Source organism: Capra hircus, chromosome 3 (assembly GCF_001704415.2).
Source record: "Capra hircus breed San Clemente chromosome 3, ASM170441v1, whole genome shotgun sequence".
Taxonomy (NCBI): Eukaryota; Metazoa; Chordata; class Mammalia; order Artiodactyla; family Bovidae; genus Capra; species Capra hircus.
In genome coordinates this window covers 40,939,911-40,961,035 of record NC_030810.1, presented here as the reverse complement: position 1 = coordinate 40,961,035, position 21,125 = coordinate 40,939,911, and the positions used below count along the sequence as shown (strand labels likewise).

The following is a 21,125-nucleotide window of genomic DNA, read 5'->3' as shown; positions in this document are numbered from 1 at the left end:
ATGGGCTGCTCCACAGGCCCATCCTATCCTTAAAACTTCATTCAGGGTTAACAATGAAGCCCAAGGATTTCTGACTACATGTGAATAACCCCTTCTTTGAGGACAAAGGAGAACTCCTGATTACCTGTAGGATGAACCATACACTCCATAAACAAGGCCCTGTGGGCCTTGGGCGTCTTAGTAACATGAAATAAATCAAGCAAGCTTACAGATTAATACATAAGTGGTGAAACCATGGCCTGGATTACAAGAGATGATCAATGAATGAACTATGATCATATTCAGTGAATTAGTGAACAAACGCCAGGCACGAGGAGCTTTGCTATTAAGGTGAACAGTAGAAAACCTCACTGACCAGGATTTGTTTAGTTTTGTGTTTTTAGTGGTCCTGGCACGTTGAAAGTTAAAAAGAAAATGAGTGTGACAAAAACTGAGCTCTCGTCACACCTTATGTTCTATGAAACGAAATGCTTTCAAAACATTGCTTGCTTACAACTTGCTAGAAACTTGGTGCAGATGTAGTAAAATGCAAAAAAGTTTGTGAATGAACCAAGAAAACTACAACAAAGTGGCAGCTGAGGTTTCCAGCAACAACACAATAATAGTATTTTTGAATTTTGTTTATCTATGTTGAGTATGTTGGCTGTTCATTGCTGTGCAGGCTTTTCTCTCGTTACAGTGCCTGGGCTCCTCATTACAGCGGCTGCACTTGCTGTGGAGGGCACGTGGGCTTCGACAGTTGCCACGTGTGGGCTCAGTAGAGCACAGGCTCAACAGTTGTAACACATGGGCTTAGCTGCTTTGTGGCATGTGGGATCGTCCCAGACCAGGGATCCTGCACTGGCAGGAGAATTCTTAACCACTGGGCCATCAGGGAAACCCAACAATGCAGTAACTTAATATTGCATCATTTCTTTAGGGTTTATGTTGCCTTTCATAAAGAGTACATCAGCTGATCCTGTCAGCTGTCAGACAGAAGTGATATCATTTTCTTTCTACAGACAATAAAACTGAGGTTCAGAGAACCGAGTTTCTTGCCCAGTATCAAGTAAATGATAAGACTGGACTCGTTCAAGTTTTCGGAATTCAAATTCCAGGAATTTCCCAAAGGCATCTCACATTGTTCACAGATGTGAGATAAATGTGATGAAAATGACACAGAGTGGCATATAAATGACTGGGTTTAATTTTGCATTAATGGGCAAGGGAATTAGCTCTCTATAATGAGGTATCACTTCCTAATTTGTAAGTATCAAGCTAATGGGCTGACTGCTTCCTGGAGTAGGAGTGACCTATTCAAGGAATAGATAACTACAGTCAAACAAGTTAATGAATAAACCCCATTCTCAAAACCCAGGGAGGGATATGATTAATATGTGTTCACCTACAACTTCATTGGCATAATGCTCTCCTAATGTCTGCTGGGCAGTAGATTAGCCTTACATGGCAGCAATGAATCAACTATACATCAGGCACTCTATTACATGATGTATATCATTTAGCTCATTTGATACTAACCAAACTTTATCCCTTCTATAAAATGAGAATACTGAGATTTATAGAATATCTGCCAGCGGACACCTAACTTCGACGTCCACCAGTAGAGAATGCTAAAATCTTCTCACTATTACTTGGTACACTTTTAATACCAACCTATGTTAAATTAGGCTTCCCTGGTGGCTCAGATGTTAAAAGAGTCTGCCTGCAAATGTCAAAAAATTGTGAATGGCCAGCCACAAGAAGGGTTGAGTCTGGCAATGAGCGGAGTGAAGCGGACTGAGCCTCATGGGGCTCAAACTCTATATCTGGCACCAACTGCTCCACTCCATCAGCTGTGCCGCTGGCAGGAGCCCGTTAGATATATCTTAAATTAATTAAGTGCTTCTCTGCACAGGAAAAATGTATTCAGAAAACTACAGTTCCAAGAAGGCATTACAGGAAAACAGGGAAAGCTCAGGAGTCAAATGGCCTAGTTTTGGGCCCGGGGACTCGCTATATAAAAGTACATTACTAATTTGACTCTAAGCCTCTGTTTCCTCAACTAGAAAATGGAGATAACAATAGCACCTTATTTACTGTGTTTTTATAAAGACTGAATTCATGGCTGGTGTTAAATTACATGTTTGGCAAATAGTGCTGCTGCTACTGCTGCTAAGTCGCTTCAGTCGTGTCCGACTCTGTGCGACCCCATAGACGGCAGCCCACCAGGCTCCCCCATCCCTGGGATTCTCCAGACAAGAACACTGGAGTGGGTTGCCATTTCCTTCTCCAATGCATGAAAGTGAAAAGTGAAAGTGAAGTCGCTCAGTCATGTCCGACTCTTTGCAACCCCATGGACTGCAGCCTACCAGGCTCCTCTGTCCATGGGATTTTCCAGGCAAGAGTACTGGAGTGGGGTGCCATTGCCTTCTCCGGGCAAATAGTGAGTACCCCACAAATATTGCTGTTATTATTAATAACAATTCATCAATCTACACCTCCAAGCAGAAATAAGTAAAGCAGCTGAGGGATTGAAGCCTTAAAAAAAATGGTAAGGGTGACGAACCCAAATATTCTTTCTTAGACTGTCCTACCAAAATGGACAGTATTTCTATTTCCTCTTGTGGTTCCCACTGACATGAAGATACAGACCTTCTGGAGACTTTCAGGGAGATCAGAGAAGTCTAGACTATGAGGAAAGTTCGATTCCACCTGCTTGGCCCAAAAGTTGTAATTCAGTCCTGAGAGGTACAGCACAATATGGAAACAATTACCTTCTCCTGCTCTCAGTGTTGGCGATGCAGAGGTGGAGGTGGCAGATCGGCGTGGTGTGGACTGGGTGGATGCAGGTCCACTCGGGTGAAACACATCATCCACCCCTGACTGTCCAGACTGGACGGGACCGGCTGCACCTCCGCCTCCAAACAGGTCACTCAGAAGTTCGGAATTGGAGGGAGGAGCCGCCGGCGAAGAGAAGTTCTTACTCACTGCAGACCCTTCTAGACCCAGAAGATCCACATCCTCAGGGGGTGCAGGGGCAGCTGGCTCCTGCTGCTTTTTGCTGGGCTTTCTGGCTGCGTGAGGTTTGTCACCATTGGCATTGCCATGTGGGCTGGACAGCGTCAGAAGTTCATCATCTGACTGCTCACTCTCCTGATTCACTAGGGCGGCGTGGTCCTCCTCGCAGAATGACTTCTCTGATTTCTGATCTAAGGAAGGCCAGTATGCCAGAAACAGTCAGTCACCAGCCACAGAATTACTGCTTTTTGTTAGAGTCTACACACTTAACTTCAGAAAGAGAGAAAGAGGAAAGAGCAGCCTGAAAAAAACAATGCTTTTAGACTCTTACTGATGACAAACTTGATGTATTTCACATAACATTCAATTTTAGAATCAGCCCAAGTTTGAATCTCATCTCTGCTACTTACTGGCTCTGTGACACTGAAAACGTGGCTTTACTTCTCTGTGCCTTGGTTTTTCCCTCTGCAAAAGGGGAGTAGTAAATAGAACCTAGCTCCCATTGAGTGTTGTGAAAATTACATGAGATTCGATATGGAAAGTGCTCAGATCAATAGTAAGTAGTAGTTAGTGGTTTTTCTTATTTTTAAAATTACTACTCTCACCACCCTCTTTTTCTTCCCAGCACTATGCTAGGTGCTTTGAAAAAAATAAAACATTGTTTCCTGGTCCTTGCTGCTCCCTCTCATGGTCTTTTTCTTCTTCCAATGACCTGCAGCCAAAAGCAGGGCCTTTCTCCCACAGTCTGGAGCAGAAGTGAACCCCATGCCTAGTAAGTGACCAGAGGGAATGGCTCTGGTGTAAGGATGGCCCTTACACCAACTGGGAGGAGCTACTTTCAGCATAAAATGGGCAGCAGGAAAGATTTCCAGCAGGAAAGTCCTTTCTTCTGGGGAAGGAATGGAGAGGCTGGTGAGTGACATCCCAGGCCCTCCGTGGGGCAGATGGCCCTATGGAACTTCATCTAGTGCCAGGTAGACCCTGTTCCAAACCAAGTGCAGATTCACATCCCTCCCTCCCCAGGTCTGAAATGCAAAAAGCTGTGAAAAACTAAAGGTTTCCCTGCGTTTGTGGAAAAATCTGACTGGAACTGACGTGAAAGTTACTTATAAATGTCTTCATTGATTTCACTCAGGGCTATGAGTTATGATTCACTGCAGACATTTTCTTTTTCTTTTTCTTTTTTTATTGAAGGATAATTGCTTTACAGAATTTTGTTGTTTTCTGTCAAACTTCAACATGTATCAGCCATAGGTTTACATATATCCCCTCCCTTTTGAACCTCTCTCCCATCTCCCTCCTCATCCCACCCCTCTAGGTTGATACAGAGCCCCTGTTTGAGTTTCCTGAGCCATACAGCAAATTCCCATTGGCTGTCTATTTTACATGTGGTAATGCAAGTTTCCCTGTTACTCTTTCCACACATCTCACCCTCTCCTCCCCTGTCCCCATGTCCATAAGTCTGTTCTCTATGTCTGTTTCTCCACTGCTGCCCTGTAAATAAATTCTTCAGTACCATTTTTCTAGATTCTGTATATGTGCATTAGAATGTGATATTTATCTTTCTGGCTCACTTCGCTCTGTATAATAGGTTCCATCCACCTCATCAGAACTGACTCAAACTGGTTCCTTTTTATGGCCTGAGTAATATTCCATTGTGTATATGAGCACAACATCTTTATCCCTTCATCTGGCGATGGGCATCTAGGTTGCTTCCATGTTCTAGCTATTGTAAATAGTGCTGCAATGAACATTAGGATACATGCGTCTTTTTCAATTTTGGTTTCCTCAAGGTATATGCCTAGGAGTGGAATTTCTGGGTAACATGGTGGTTTTATTCCTAGTCTTTTAAGGAATCTCCATACCATCTTCCACAGTAGCTGCATCAATTTGCATTCCCGCCAACAGTGCAAGAGCATTCCTTCTCCACACCCTCTCCAGCATCTGTGTTTGTAGACTTTTTGATGATGGCCATTCTGACTGGTGTGAGGTGATATTTCATTGTAGTTTTGATTTGCATTTCTCTAATAATGAGTGATGTTGAGCATCTTTTCATGTGTTTGTTAGCCATCTGTATGTCTTCTTTGGAGAAATGTCTGTTTAGATCTTTTTCCCACTTTTTAATTGGGTTGTTTTTCTGGCATGAACTGCTTGTATATTTTGGAAATTAATCCTTTGTCAGTTGTTTCATTTGCTGTTATTTTCTCCCATTCTGAGGGTTGTCTTTTCACCTTGCTTATAGTTTCCTTTGCTGTTCTAAAGCTTTTAAGTTTAATCAGATCCCACTTATTTACTTTTGTTTTTATTTCCATTACTCTAGGAGGTGGGTCATAGAGGATCTTGCTTTGATTTATGTCATCCAGTGTTCTGCCTATGTTTTCCTCTTAAGAGTTTTATAGTTTCTGGTCTTACATTTAGGTCTTTAATCTTTTTTGAGTTTATCTTTGTGTATGGTGTTAGGAAGTGTTCTAATTTCATTCTTTTACATGTAGCTGTCCAGCTTCCCATTTATTGAAGAGGCTGTCTTTGCCCCATTGTATATTCCCACTTCCTTTGTCAAAAAATAAGGTACCCATAGGTGCATGGGTTTATTTCTGGGCTTTCTATCTTGTTCCATTGGTCTATATTTCTGTTTTTGTGCCAGTACCATACTGTCTTGATGACTGTAAGTTTGTAGTATAATCTGAAGTCAGCAAGGTTGATTCCTCCAGCTCTACTCTTCTTTCTCAAGACTACTTTAGCTATTTGGGGTCTTTTGTGTTTCTATATGAATTGTGAAATTTTTTGTTCTAATTATGTGAAAATTGGTAATCTGATAGGGATCACACTGAATCTGTGGATTGCATTTGGTAGTATAGTCATTTTCACAATATTGATTCTTCCTACCCAGGAACATGGAATATCTCTCCATCTGTTTATATCATCTTTGGTTTCTTTCATTAGTGTCTTATAATTTTCTGTGTATAGCTCTTTTGTCTCCTTAGGTAAGTTTAGTCCTAGATACTTAATTCTTTTTGTTGTAATGGTGAGTGGGATTGATTCCTTAATTTACTCTTTCTGATTTTTCATTGTTAGTATATAGAAATACAAGTGATTTCTGTGTACTGATTTTGTATCCTACAACTTTGCTAAATTCACCGATTAGCTCTAGTAATTTTGTGATACTATCTCTAAGGTTTTCTATGTACAGTATCATGTCATCTGCAAACAGTGAGAGTTCACTTCTTTTCTGATCTGGATTCCTTTTATTTCTTTTTCTTCTCTGATTGCGGTAGCTAGGACTTTCAGAACTATGTTGAATAATAATGGTGAAAGTGGACACCCTTGTCTTGTTTCTGATCTTGGGGGAATGCTTTCAGCTTCTCAACATTGAGAATAATGTTTGCTGTAGGTTTGTCATATATGTCCTTTACTATGTTGAGGTAGGTTCCTTCTATGTCCATTTTTTGAAGAGTTTAAACCATAAATGGGTGTTGAATTTTGTCAAAGGCTTTTTCTGCATTTATTGAGATTATCACATGACTTTTATCTTTCAATTTGTTAATATGGTGTAGAGTCCTTGCATTCTTGGAATAATTCAACTTGATCACAGTATATGAGCTTTTTGATGTGTTACTGAATTCTGTTTGCTAAAATTTTGTTGAGGATTTTTGCATCTATGTTCTTCAGTGATACTGGCCTGTAGTTTTCATTTTTTGTGTTGTTTTGTCTGGTTTTGGTATCAGGGTGATGGCAGCCTTATAGAACGAGTTTGGAAGTGTTCTTTCCTCTGCAATTTTTTGTAAGAGTTTTAGAAGGATAGGCATTAGCTCTTCTCTAAATGTTTGACAGAATTTTCCTGTGAAGCCCTCTGGCCCTGGGCTCTTGCTTTTTGGGAGATATTTTATCACAGCTTCAATTTCTGTGCTTATAATTGGGTTGTTCATAATTTCTATTTCTTCCTGGTTCAGTCTTGGAAGATTCTAATATAATCTGTCCATTTCTTCCAGGTTATCCATTTTATTGCCATAGAGTTGTTGTAACAGTCTCTTCTAATCCTTTGTATTTCTGCATTGTCTATTGCAACCTCTCCTTTTTTATTTCTAATTTTGTTGATTTGATTCTTCTTTTTTTTTTTGATGACTCTGGCTAAAGGTTTGCCAATTTTGTTTATCTTCTCAAAGAACTAGCTTTTGGTTTTATTAATTTTTACTATTGTTTCTTTCATTTCTTCATTTATTTCTGTTCAGATCTTTATTTCTTTCCTTCTACTAATTTTTGGGGGGTTTTGTTCTTCCTTTTCCAGCTGTTTTAGGTGTAAAGTTAGGTTGTCTATTTGATGTGCTTCTTATTTCTTGAGGTAGGATTGTATTGCTATAAACTTCCCTCTTAGAACTGGTTTTGCTGCCTCCCATAGGTTTTGAGTTGTTGTGTTTTCATTGTATTTGTCTCTCGAAATTTTTTTATTTCCTTTTTGATTTCTTCAGTAACCTGTTGGTTATTTAGAAATGTGTTGTTTAATTTCCATGTGTTTCTGTTTCTTACAGCTTTTTTTCTTATAATTGATATCTAGTCTCATACTCTGTGATTGGAGAAGATGCTTGCTATGATTTCAATTTTCTTAAATTAATTGAGGTTTGATTTGGGACCCAAGATGTGGTCTATCCTGGAGAATGTTCCATGTGCACATGAGAAGAAGGTGTATTCTTCTGCATTTGGATGGAATTGTCTTGAAGATATTAATGAGATCCATCTCATCTAATGTGTCATTTAAGACTTGTGTTTCCTTATTAATTTTCTGTTTTGATGATCTGTCCATTGGTGTGAGTGGAGTGTTAAAGTCTCCCGCTATTATTGTTACTGTCAATTTCTCCTTTATGTCTGTTACTATTTGTCTTATGTATTGAGGTGCTCCTATGTTGGGTGCATAAATATTTACAATTGTTGTGTCTTCCTCTTGCATTGATCCCTTGATCATTACAGAGTGTCCTTCCTTATCTCTTGTAATAGTCTTTATGTTAAGGTCTATTTTTTCGGGGATAGGAGGATTGCTACTCAGCTTTCTTTTGCTTTCCATTTGCATGGAATATATTTTTCCTTCCTCTCACTTTCAGTCTATATATGTCTTTAGGTCTGAAGTAGGTTTCTTGTAGACTATATATGGGTCTTATTTTTGTATCCATTCAACCAGTCTGTGTCTTTTTGTTGGAGCATTTAATCCATTTACATTTAAAGTAATTATCATGTTCCTATTGTCATTTTCTTGACTGTTTGGGGTTGATTTGTAGATCCTTTTTCTTCTCTTGTATTTCTTGACTATGTAAGTCCCTTTAACATTTGTTGTAAAGTTGGTTTGGTGGTACTATATTCTCTTAAATTTGGCTTGTCTGAAAAGCTTTTTATTTTTCCATCAATTTTGAATGAGATCCTTGCCGGGTACAGTAATCTTGATGTAGATTTTTCCCTTTCAGTACTTTAAATATATCCTGCCATCCCTTCTGGCCTGCAGAGTTTCTGCTGAAAGATCAACTGTTAAGTGTGTGGGGTTTCCCCTGTATGTTAGTTGTCGCTTCTCCCTTGCTGCTTTTAATATTCTTTGTGTTTAATCTTTGCTAGTTTGATTAGTATGTGTCTTGGCATGTTTCTTCTTGGGTTTATCCTGTATGGGACTCTTTGTGCCTCTTAGACTTGATTGACTATTTCCTTTTCCATGTTGGGGAAATTTTCAACTATAATCTCTTCAAAATTTTTACTTTATTCTGCTCTTCAGAAGTTATTTCCACCATTTTATCTTCCAGCTCACTGATTCGTTCTTCTGCTTCAGATACTCTGCTATTGATTCCTTCTAGAGTTTCTTAAATGTCAGTAATTGTGTTGTTTGTCTCTGTATGTTTATCTTTAATTCTCCTAGGTCTTTGTTAATTGATTCTTGCATTTTCTCCATTCTGTTTTCAAGTTTTTGATCATTTTTACTATCATTATTCTGAATTCTTTTTCATGTAGTTTGCTTATTTCCTCTTCATTTATTTGGACGTCTGTGTTTCTAGTTTGTTCCTTCCTTTGCATAGTATTTCTCTCCCTTCTCATTATTATTTTTTTTAACTTACTGTGTTTGAGGTCTCCTTTTCCCAGGCTTGAAGGAAAGTTGAATTCTTTCCTTGAAGAAGGTTGAATTCTTTCTTCCTTTTTGTTTCTGCCCTCCTAAGGTTGGTCCAGTGGTCTGTGTAAGCTTTATATAGGGTGAGATTTGTGCTGAGTTTTTGTTTGTTTGTTTTTCCTCTGATGGGCAAGGCTGAGTGAGGTGGTAATTCTGTCTGCTGATGATTGGGTTTGTATTTTTGTTTTTTTTGTTGTTTAGGTGAGGCATCCTGCACAGGGTGCTACTGGTGGTTGGGTGATGCCAGGCCTTGTATTCAAGTAGTTTCCTTTTGTGTGACTTCTCACTATTTGACACTCCCTAGGGTTAGTTCTCTGGTACTCTAGGGTCTTGGAGTCAGTGCTCCCACTCCAAATGCTCGGGCTTAATCTCCAATGTCAGAAACTTTATCAGGGGCAGTGGGGCCAACAGAGAGTACCAGGACCTCAGTGTTTGATTTTTCTACTTTTCTAACGTTTCACCTCCCCGAATTTCACAATATAGCCATTTCCTTGCAAACCAGAAGGGAAGATCCTTGAGCACTGGGGATATCCTTTTTTCTCTAGCACCTATTACAATGCTTGGTCCATTGCAAAAGCTCAATGTGTGATCTGGTCTGCCTAAAGCCAGGATGCCTATGGCAGCAACTTCTTCCAGCCCCTCACTGCAGACATTTTAACATGTTTAATGACATGCTGTTGTCTGAGATACACTCAGGAGTGTTAAGTAATATGTAGTTTATGTAACATACTGCCTTTCTAACGTGCAAAAAATTCTGCATTCCTAAATCCATCTGGCTCTGTGCAGTTAAGTTAAAAGACTGTGCATTTGTGCTAAACCTATTTTATAGCCTGATAAGAAGATTTCTCAAGCACTTACTAAAATAGCAGAGGAAAGTAAAAGTAAAGTTTATTAAAAGCTCTTATGTGAAGAAGCAAGATGAAGGAGAAATCAAGAGGGGACTGGGAAATCTACCTGCTATCTAGATTTCATTGGATTTTCCCATTTTTAAAATGTTTTAGGTCCCAATTCTCAGTAGAAAATTCTGAAAGAATCTAAAAAGTGTGGATATATGTACAACAGATTCACTTTATTGTATACCTGAAAACAACACAACATTGTAAATCAACTATTTCCCAATGAAAATTTTTAAAAAAGAAAATTCTGAAAGTAAACCTTTCAATTCAAAGGAATTCTATAAATAACTTTTTCATCACACATTGAAAACTCTGTGTAGGCAATGGGAATAGTGTGTTATATTGACAGGGAAAGGACAGACAACCAAGAACATTTTAAGTACACTATCACCAGAGGCAGTTTCCTACCCCTTTCTTAAGAAAGTCCTTACCATGGAATTCCACATTCAATCTTGCAGTTAACTTCAGCAAACTCTAAAGCAAAGGGCTATCAATCAGAATACCAATGCTAATCTACTGGGAGCTGTCCAAAGTTTCATGTTGGGAAAAATTCTAAACATATCTCCAGGTTCTGCAAAAAAGGATATTGTGATCAAGTCCAACCTCTGTCAAGGTTTTTAAAGCAAGTAGCAGAGATATGTAGGTAGTGTTTGCCTTCCCTGCACTAGGGAAGCTCAGCTCTGCTCTGCTAGTGGTCAAAGCCTGGGCAGGGTGGAGCTGGGTGTTGCCAGATTTTGTATTTTTGGAGAATTTAGTTAAGGGTGTGAGATAGAGATCTTTGCTAATTTTGCATGTGTGTCAGCAGTATAAATGGAGATCCTAGAAAATACCATGATTATTCATAAGCCCAGTGCTGTGATCCAAAACACTGCATAATAGAAAAGGTAGAATTCAGCTTAAAATGGCTTTTGCATCAGTCTAATAGCATCCACGGAGTTCAGAGTAGGAAAGCTGCCTCATATGGAAAAGGAATGAGCGGGAAGAATGTGAAATAACATATTAGACAGATGACTTCCAAGTGTTGTTTTTACTTTAGACTGTTTCAAGGACTAATCATTTTTATAGAAGAACCATGTGATTTAACCACCTAACCAGGAACTTAAAGAAATGCTTGGAAATAAATACCTTGCCAGCAGAGAGTGGAAAAGAAGCCACCTTGCCCAAAATGTCTAGGATTATCTGGAGGGATATCTATTGGAGCCTGTCCTGCAAGACAAAAGACATCAAGGAAACACAGGAAATAAATCAGTGAGATAAATAACACAGAGGCTTCATTCTGAAAACTAAGCCACCGGATGACTCATACCTCCTAAGACCAGAGTATCTTGATGCTCCTGGTGAGAAGAGAAGAGGATGCTGGGGTTGACATCTTTTGTGCAGTAATGTTCCCATGGTGGGGTTAGCTCCATCACTTTGTCGTGTGGCTGTAGTTCTACATCCAGAGTTACCTGAAATAGCTGAGGATATTTTTCTGGTACATCACATGCATCCAACTCAGGCCTAAATAGGAATTTAGAAGAATAAGGTCAGTGAAAAACAATGGAACCAGTATGATGTTCAATGCAGAAACCACTGTAGATGGATTCTGAGGTTCACTCTGAGACTCATTTCTAAGGAAAAATCAACCATTAGCACATAAGAGACTTTACTGTTCTGAGCCTCAGTTCCCTCATCGAGATAAAAGAGAAGAAGAATGTCTACTTATAGAATTTAGATACTACTGCTTGTGAAAGCATTCTAGATAGCAGGGCGGATATATCCTGCCAGCGTACACTGGCATGTCCAAATCAGTTGTTAAAATAGTGAAAAAGGCTCACAGCCACCATCCTGAGCTCTTGAATGCCTACTCCTAACCTGGCTCTAGCAACTCCCACCTATCACCCCAGTTTTAGCCACTCTCATGGGTCCCCTAGACTACACTATAATACAGCAACTAATATCTGATGCAGAGGTCCTGGGGGACCCTGCTTCAGTGCTACAACCAGGCATCCATTCTGATGGGTCTTTGTTGGTTCCATTTTCTTCCCTGTTGCAAAACACAAAGAAATACACAGATGCAAAGGATGACCATACTGAAACTCTGTTCCTTCTCTGCTCACTTCTGTTCCCCCACAAGGTATTTCAGATCTTTTTAAGTCTGATCCATTTGTGTTTATGACAAATTACATCCAACTGAGAGCTGTAAAATACAACCAGCCTCCGGTATGTTGCTAAGCCACAGGCACAGGATTTGGGGTGAGGGGGAAGCTGTCACACGGGCACTAATTGCCGGCACTAACTGCCAGCATTTCACAGCTCCTTGGATTGAAAAGGCAGTTTGGCCCAAGTAGCACTCACTTGGTGAACTTTAAAACTGTTGTGTCCAGTGGAATGAATCCAGTATGAAACTGAAGCTGAAATATTTGAGTGTTGGTCACCTAAAAAATACAAAAGCAGCACATTACAATCAATCAGTGAAAAGGGAACCAGATCAAATGATTATATTTGGGGGAGTCATATATCTTCAACTGCTTCCATTATCTGCACTTTGAATTTTTAGTTTACTAGTTACTTTGAAGTTTACTATGAATATTAAACAACCTCATTTGGTTCTGGCCCAGCTTCACTTCCAACCTCTCCTCTCCATGAATTCTTTCATGGCAAGCCATTCCCTCATCTCTGAGACCCTATGTTCCTGCACCTTGCCATACTTTGACTCATCTCATTCCTTCTGTCCAGGATGCCCCTGTTCCAACCTGATGAACTAATCCTTCAAGATCCACCTTCACATCTTCTGTAGCCTTTCTGAGCCACCACTGGATAGAATAAACTGCTACCTTTATGCCATCTCATCCTACCTCTATAATGATAGTGGATATTCATGCATGTGTGAATTTCCCCTGAACTCCTAAAAGGCAGTCTTACTTTTGTCAGTCCTAAACCCCTAGGCAATGACTGGCATAGAACATGTACTTAGCAAATACTTGATGAATTAAAATACGAACATTTGCTATGAACATTAGGGTGCATATATATTTTCAAATTAGTGTTTTCATTTTCTTCAGACAGATACCCAGATGTGAAATTGCAGGATCAGTTGGATAGTATCACTGACTCAATGAACATGAGTTTGAGCAAACTCCAGGAGATAGTGAAGGACAAGGAAGCCTGACATGCTGCAGTCCATGGGGTCACAAACAGTCAGACACAACTTAGTGACTGAACAACAACAACAACATGGTAGCTCTACTCTTCACTTGAGGGGGAGGGAAACGCTATATTGCTTTCCATATTGCTGTAGCAACTTACATCCCCACTAACTGTGTATTGCTGCTGCTAAGCCACTTCAGTCGTGTCCGACTGTGTGTGCCCCCATAGACACAGCCCACCAGGCTCCCCCGTCCCTGAGATTCTCCAGGCAAGAACACTGGAGTGGGTTGCCATTTTCTTCTCCAATACATGAAAGTGAAAAGTGAAAGGGAAGTCGCTCAGTCATGTCCAACTCTTCACAACCCTAGGGTTCCCTTTTCTCCACATCATTGCCACAGTAACACTTGTTATTTCTTGTCTTTTTGACAATAGCCATTCTATTCTGATGGGTGTGAGGTGATATCTCAGCGTGGTTTTGATTTGCATTTCCCTGATGATTAGTGATGTTGAGCATCTTTTCATGAGTCTGTTGGCCATCTGTATGTTTCTTCGAGGGAAAAAAAATGTCTGTTTAGGTCTTGTGCCCATTTTTAAATTGGATTGTTTGTTTTCTTAATATTGAGTTCATAGCAGTATTATTCACAATAGATATGGAAGCAATCTGAGTGCTCATTGACAGATGAATGAATAATGTGATGATATGTTAACCATATACATGTATATGTTTATATATATATACACATACTCATATATATATTTATGTAGCATATATATACAACATATATGATTACTCAGCCATAAAAAAGAATAAAATCTTGCCATTTGTAGCACCGTGCATGGACCTGAAGGGTAGTATGCTTAGTGAGGTGAGTCAGAGAGAGAAAGATAAATACTGTATGCTTTCACTCATATGTGGACTATAAAAAACAAAACAAATGAACAAATAAAACAGACTCACACACACATGGAACAAACCAGTGGGTATCACAGGGGAGAAAGGTGAAATAGGTGAAGGAGATTAAGAGATACAAATTGCCAGTTATAAAATAAAGTCACAAGAATGTAGTATATGGCACACTAGGGAGCATAGTCAATACTTTATAATAACTCTGTATGGTATATAATCTATAAAAATAACAAATCACTGTGCTGGACACTTGAAATAATGTAACATTTTAAGTCAACTGTACTTCAATACATAATTTTTTAATGCAATTAATTGTCGTGTCATTGGTGATATCCCAACAGTGGCAATAACTCAGATGTTCACCAAATGATGCAGGGATGAATAAAAGCTATATAATCATAAAATGGAATATTGTCTAGCTATGTAAAGTACTGATATAGCAAGGATGAACCTTGAAAACATTAGGCTAAGTGAAAGAAGCCAGTCACAAAAGAGCATACATTGAATGGCTCCATTTATACGAAATGTCTAAAATAGGCAAATCCATAGAAATAGAAAGTAGATTCCTGGTTGCCTAGGGGATGGAAGAGGAGGAATGGACTGCTGCTAATTAGTGGCTGCTAACATACATAGTTTCCTTTGTGGGTGATGAAAGCGTTTGGGAATCAGACAGCAGTGCTGCACAACTCTTTGACAATACTAAAAATAAGAGCACTGCATACTTCAAAAGGGTGAATTTTATATTAAATTTATTTCAATTGAACAAATGTAGCTACTTAATCCCACGTTCTTAACAGAGATATCTCCTCTCACAGTGATCCAAATAGGGCACTGTAAAGAAGCACAGGCTGCTACAGAGCAAGATTTGCTCTTCAGTTCCAGGGCAACACCATCTGGGCTAGTCGCCACTTCCAAGTCTTAGTTTTCTCCCCTGTAGAATGAGGGCAATGGGCATAAGTATTTTTGTTGTTGTTGTTTTCTTTTTTTTTTTATTGAAGTATAGTTGATTTAGAATGTTGTGTTAATTTCTGCTGCATAGCAAAGTGATTCAGATATAGATACATAGAGAGAGATATATACACATACACACATTCTTTTTTATATTCTTTCCCATTATGGTTTATCACAGGGTATTGAATATAGTTCCCTGTGGTATTCAGTAGGACACTGTTTATCTATTCTATATACAATAGTTTGCATCTGTTAATCACAAACTCCTAATCCACCTCTCTCTCTCCCTTGACAACCACAAGTCTGTTCTCTCCATGAGTCTGTCTGTGTTTTGTGGATAAGCTCATTTGTATCATATTTTAGATTCCATATATAAGTGATGTGTGCATGCTAAGTCACTTCAGTCATGTCTGACTCTTTGCAACCCTATCAACCTTAGCCCTCTGCAACCCTATCAACTGTAGCCCTTGAGGATCCTCTCTGTCCGTGGGATTCTCCAGGCAAGAATATTGGAATGGGTTGCCATGCCCTCCTCCAGGGGCTCTTCCTGACCCAGGGATTGAACCCGAGTCTCCTATGTCTCCTGCATTGGCAGGCGGGTTCTTTACCACTAGCGGCACCTGGGAAGCCCAAATAAGTGATAGCACATGGTATTTGTCTTTCTCTTTCTGACTTACTTTATTTAGTATGATAATCTCTAATTCCATCCATGCTGCTGCAAATGGCATTATTTGATGGTTTTTATCTGAATAATACTCCATTGTATTGTATGTATATATGCACATACAACATCTTCTTCATCCATTCATCTATTGATGGATATATACATTGTTTCCGTAAGTAATCTTTAAATGTTTTTTCTAATTCTAAAACCAGAAGTTATTCAAGCCCAAAGTGATACAGAAAAAATACTGAAATGCTCCTATTAAAGGGTCAGCTGAACTTAAGTCATGATTCTTTCTGAAACCATACCTTAGCCTGTAGCCGGCTTCCAATTGTTGACCTCAAGTGATACATGGAAACAACCACATCTCCTTGCACAGTGATGCTCAAAGGAATGAAGATTTTTCCATCTTGGACACGGTATTCCCTTTAAACAGAGACAAAAACATACTGAAAGAGAGTCTAATTTGGCACAATAACACAGATTTATAGGTATAGTCCTCTGTGACTCTGGTCAAAGCATCTGTTTGTGCAGGCCTGAACCCAGGAACTATTTCCTAACTTAAGCAAAGTTAGGAGCACAGTCTATGCCAACTGGATGCAAACTGGTTCTTCCATGAGATGCCACTGGTCTTCTGCCAGGTCTTCTCTCTCCATCCCATCCTGATTTCTAGATCAATCAATTGCCCATTAGCAGAAATCACTCTCTTCAAATATGGGTAATCTTAATGTATTTACCTTTCCCTAATTGTAAATTTATGGTAAGAACAGAGAGAGAGAACAAAAACTTCAACGGAGATCAATATAGAAATAGCAGTGAAATACTCTGTGAAGGTCCTGAATAGCAATCTTGAAATTCAATCTATTTCAAATTAACTTCACTTCCTGTTATCATACAGTCCCTTTTCTCCACATCCCCTACCACCTCCCATTGGAACCTGCTCTTTATTATAGGTTCTGAAACATTTTAGTTACATCACCATCCAGTTGCTCACATAGAAACCTCATTCATTCCCAATTCCTCCATTATCCTCACCAATTATTATCAAGGTCATCTCCTTCTTAAACGTCCAGGCCTTCTGCCCACACCACTTTCTTAACCCTCATTATAACTCATGTGAGTCCCTTAGCTTGTATCACCACCTGAAGGGTGCTACAGCATCCTTTGATTTAACTGTGCTTTTCTATGATTACCACCTATGTTGAACATTTTTTTTAATTACCAGCCATTTCACAATGATACAGTCCTCAAAGGAAGAATAGGATCCAGCTTACACAGGAATGGAGCAGTTCACAAGGAGAAATGAAGAAAGGCATCACGACTTACTTCATTCGTTCAAAATCTGCACAGGTTGTATATATTTTGGTTTCTCCAATCAGTACATCACAGTAAGGGCGACATCCATTTCTTTGTTTGTTGAAAAAAGGAACTGGACTGACAGTGATCGACTTAATTGTGAGAGGCTTGAAGTGAGGGCGGTAGGGTTTGTCTGCTAGGAGGTCACACATGTAGCCCAGGTACCTAAAACACAAGACTGACATTCTGTTGGTGCCGACAACACCAGAAGAAATAAGCGATCAATTTGCTATAAAGTTTATTCTCATACATTATTAACCTACAGTAAAAAATTTACTGTGTTAGCCCTTAAACGTTAACTGGCAAAAGAGAAATGCTGCCAATAATTTAGGAAAGCTTTTATCTAATGACACTGCTGCACTTCCCTCCAAAGATCTCATAGTGGGATATTTATTAAATGAAAAAAGCTTATGGGAGCTTTACACTAGCTCAATATTTGATCTAGCAGATTAAATTTATTATCAGCTGAAGGCAGGCTTTGGGGGAAAAGTCAGCATTTATCATCAGAAGCAATTTTTTTAGTCTTTTGGCCATACTGTATGACATGCGGGATCTTATTCCCCTACCAGGGATCGAAGCTATGCCTCCTGCAATGGAGGCAGGGATTCTTAACCAGTGAACCACCAGGGAAGTCTCCAGAAGCAATTTTTAATCCAAAAGGAAGCAAGAAGATACAATGTAAATAAGAGAAACAAGACACTCAGACTAAAGAGAACATAATATGTCAGTTATTTAAAGATCTTTCTCTTTTTTACAGACATGATACTAGTTAGGCCATGCCTGCGCCAACCCTGCATAGAGCTGACTTTACCTCCTGTGGGATGGTGAAAGTCCAATTCCTGGTCGCTTTGCATAGAGCAATCGAACGGCTGGGCCAGGAGTAGAGTAGAGATTACAGAAAATGAACATAGCACCAACCAGAATCGATGATGCTGCCCGTCCATCCTATCAAAGAAAATGTATAAACTTGTCACAAATATGGGCCAGTCAGGCAACTCAGCACTGAGAGGCTGCAGTGCAATTAAAAGGGTGGGAAGTCTGGCGGGGGGTGGGGGTGGGGGGTAGATGTGGAGGAGAGAAAACTTAATTGGAGGTACTCATCCATTCAAAATTGTTCACTTGAAAACCAAAATCTGTTCCAATTATTTAAATCACAGAGCAGCAAGGGAAGGCTTGTTCTTAGGATATGATTGACTCTGCTAACCTAAGAAACCCAGCAATACAAATTTTATTTGTACTTACTTACTGAAAAATTATCTAGTCTTCAAAGTAACTTTGGACTGGAAGGATGAGAACTAACAGTTAAGGTCTCTCAGTTTAGGGTGAAGGTAAAGAGTTCTCAGGTTAGGCAAATACTTCTTTTTGGACTATGCCTTGTGTACATTTTATCCAAAGTATGTTCCCAGATCGATTTAAAATAAAGCTTCACGTGATTCACCCATGCTCGGTAAAGAAATGCATGCAGGAGCATCCCTGACAGATGGTAAGCCAGCTTCTTCTAGAGTACTCTAAGTGACAGGGATCATCCTGTTTCAGGGAGAATTCAAAGCTCTTCCGTATACTGAGCATGTTGAAAGTGCAATGTATTCCACTCAATGATCCTCGTTCTTCCTTCTGTCAGGACAAAGAGGAAACCTACTCCTTTCTCCTCAGGACAACCCTTCACATATTTGAAATGCTCTCAATCAACTCTTCTATTTTCCAGGTTGAAAACACGCTTGATCTGTGATGGTTAATTTTACGTGTCAACTTGATCAGGCTAAGAGGTGCCCAGAGAACTGGTAAGACATTATTTCTGTGTGTGTCCTGACTACCACACCATCCCTACAATTCTTCCTCATTTGATGTTCCATTTTAAGAGATATCATCATTTGATGGACTTCCTCTGAACAGACTCCAGTTTAAAAACAACAGCCTTAAATGTGCTGTCCAGATGTGAAATGCAAGATTTAAGATGTGTTCTGACCAAACTAGAGAGGAAATACCATCTTCCTTCATGTGGTAAGAACACTATGCTTTTATTAACATAGCCCCACACTAAACTAAATGCAAGCTAAATCATCCCATAAGCTGTTATTGATCTTTCCACCCAGTAGAACTGTGAGCCCTTTTTCAGATGATGTGATAGTAGATAAATACACTTAATCTTTAAGAACCAGAATTCAGGACTTTACATTTATCCTGTATTTAATTTCACATTAGTGGTTTCTATTAACCTGCAAAACTTCTAAGATCCAGATTCATTATGTGACCTTCCCAGCCTGAGAAAGCTGATAAGCTTTTCTCCACATTTTCAAAGTTGTTAATTGAAAGGACAACCAAATGCAACCTTTTCCTGGGAAGATGCTGATCCATTAATCACCTTTCTTTGGAAGCAATATTCAGCCAATTTTTTACTAAATGTATAACAATTTAGCCCCAATTTTTCCATCTTGAACATAAGAAATAGGAAAATATCTCTACTAATCTATTAGTCTTATTCCAGAAGTTCAGTTGCTTTGACATATATGTTTATAATGAATCAACGTGGACTTCTTTATTCTAAGAGTTTAAAATTATCTATGCAAAAATTGTATTAGAATTTCACCTTGAATCACCATCAGGCTCACCAGTCTATAACTTTTCAAGATCAACTCCTCCATCTTTTGGGGAAAAAAGTTCCTTGCCTTGCCTGCCTGGCACTCTTTTTCCTGTTTCCTGATAACATATAAGGAACCCATATTTGCTTTTCCAAGTGCTTTTAGCATTCTGTCACATATTTTAAGTCTAGAGAGAGGATTATTTTTAAGTACTGTGATGCAATTTTACTATCCCACTACCTCTCAGCTTTGTCTTAATTATCATCGTCCGTCCCTTTCTAGCTTTGACATCTGCTCCCCTGATGGAGGAACAGAATGAAGGACTGACAGTTTCACTGTGTGCCTCAAGTATTTGCTGCTGTCCTTACTCCAAGGACAGTAAAAGACACATTTCTCAATCTTAATTCTAGAATTTTAGAATTTAGCTTTCCTGACAAGAACTGTACAAAAAAGATCTTCACGACCCAGATAATCATGATGATGTGATCACTAATCCAGAGCCAGACATCTTGGAATGTGAAGTCAAGTGGGCCTTAGAGAGCATCACTACGAACAAAGCTAGTGGAGGTGATGGAATTCCAGTGGAGCTGTTTCAAATCCTGAAAGATGATGCTGTGAAAGTGCTGCACTCAATATGCCAGCAACTTTGGAAAACTCAGCAGTGGCCACAGGACTGGAAAAGGTCAGTTTTCATTCCAATCCCAAAGAAAGGCAATGCAAAAGAATGCTCAAACTACTGCACAATTGCACTCATCTCACATGCTAGTAAAGTAATGCTCAAAATTCTCCAAGCCAGGCTTCAGCAATACGTGAACCATGAACTCCCTAATGTTCAAGCTGCTTTTAGAAAAGGCAGAGGAATCAGAGATCAAATTGCCAACATCCACTGGTTCACGGAAAAAGCAAGAGAGTTCCAGAAAAACATCTATTTCTGCTTTCTTGACTATGCCAAAGCCTTTGACTGTGTGGATCACAATAAACTGTGGAAAATTCTGAAAGAGATGGGAATACAAGACCACCTAACCTGCCTCTTGAGAAATCTGTATGCAGGTCAGGAAGCAACAGTTAGAACTGGACATGGAACAACAGACTGGTTCCATATAGGAAAAGGAGTACGTCAAGGCTGTATACTGTCACCCTGCTTATTTAACTTCTATGCAGAGTACATCATGAGAAACGCTGGACTGGAAGAAACACAAGCTGGAATCAAGATTGCTGGGAGAAATATCAATAACCTGAGATATGCAGATAACACCACCCTTATGGCAGAAAGTGAAGAGGAGCTAAAAAGCCTCTTGATGAAAGTGAAAGAGGAGAGTGAAAAAGTTGGCTTAAAGCTCAACATTCAGAAAACGAAGATCATGGCATCCGGTCCCATCACTTCATGGGAAATAGATGGGGAAACAGTAGAAACAGTGTCAGACTTTATTTTGGGGGGCTGCAAAATCACTGCAGATGGTGACTGCAGCCATGAAATTAAAAGACGCTTACTCCTTGGAAGAAAAGTTAT

The 21,125-nt window shown here is 39.4% G+C and overlaps 1 protein-coding gene across 3 annotated transcripts in view; it reads right to left on the bottom strand.

Moving 5' to 3' along the window:
• The window catches only part of DNAJC6 (DnaJ heat shock protein family (Hsp40) member C6), a 170,729-nt gene that overhangs the window by 23,278 nt on the left and 126,326 nt on the right, over nucleotides 1-21,125 (bottom strand). For all 3 annotated transcript variants that reach the window (XM_018045207.1, XM_013962777.2, XM_005678307.2), the window contains exons 6-12: nucleotides 17,848-17,981; nucleotides 17,007-17,201; nucleotides 15,989-16,106; nucleotides 12,367-12,446; nucleotides 11,336-11,529; nucleotides 11,155-11,235; nucleotides 2,754-3,188 (exon numbers count right to left, since the gene is read on the bottom strand). In XM_018045207.1, the coding sequence (XP_017900696.1) occupies nucleotides 2,754-3,188; nucleotides 11,155-11,235; nucleotides 11,336-11,529; nucleotides 12,367-12,446; nucleotides 15,989-16,106; nucleotides 17,007-17,201; nucleotides 17,848-17,981 (1,237 nt within the window). The remainder of the gene's footprint in view (nucleotides 1-2,753; nucleotides 3,189-11,154; nucleotides 11,236-11,335; nucleotides 11,530-12,366; nucleotides 12,447-15,988; nucleotides 16,107-17,006; nucleotides 17,202-17,847; nucleotides 17,982-21,125) is intronic.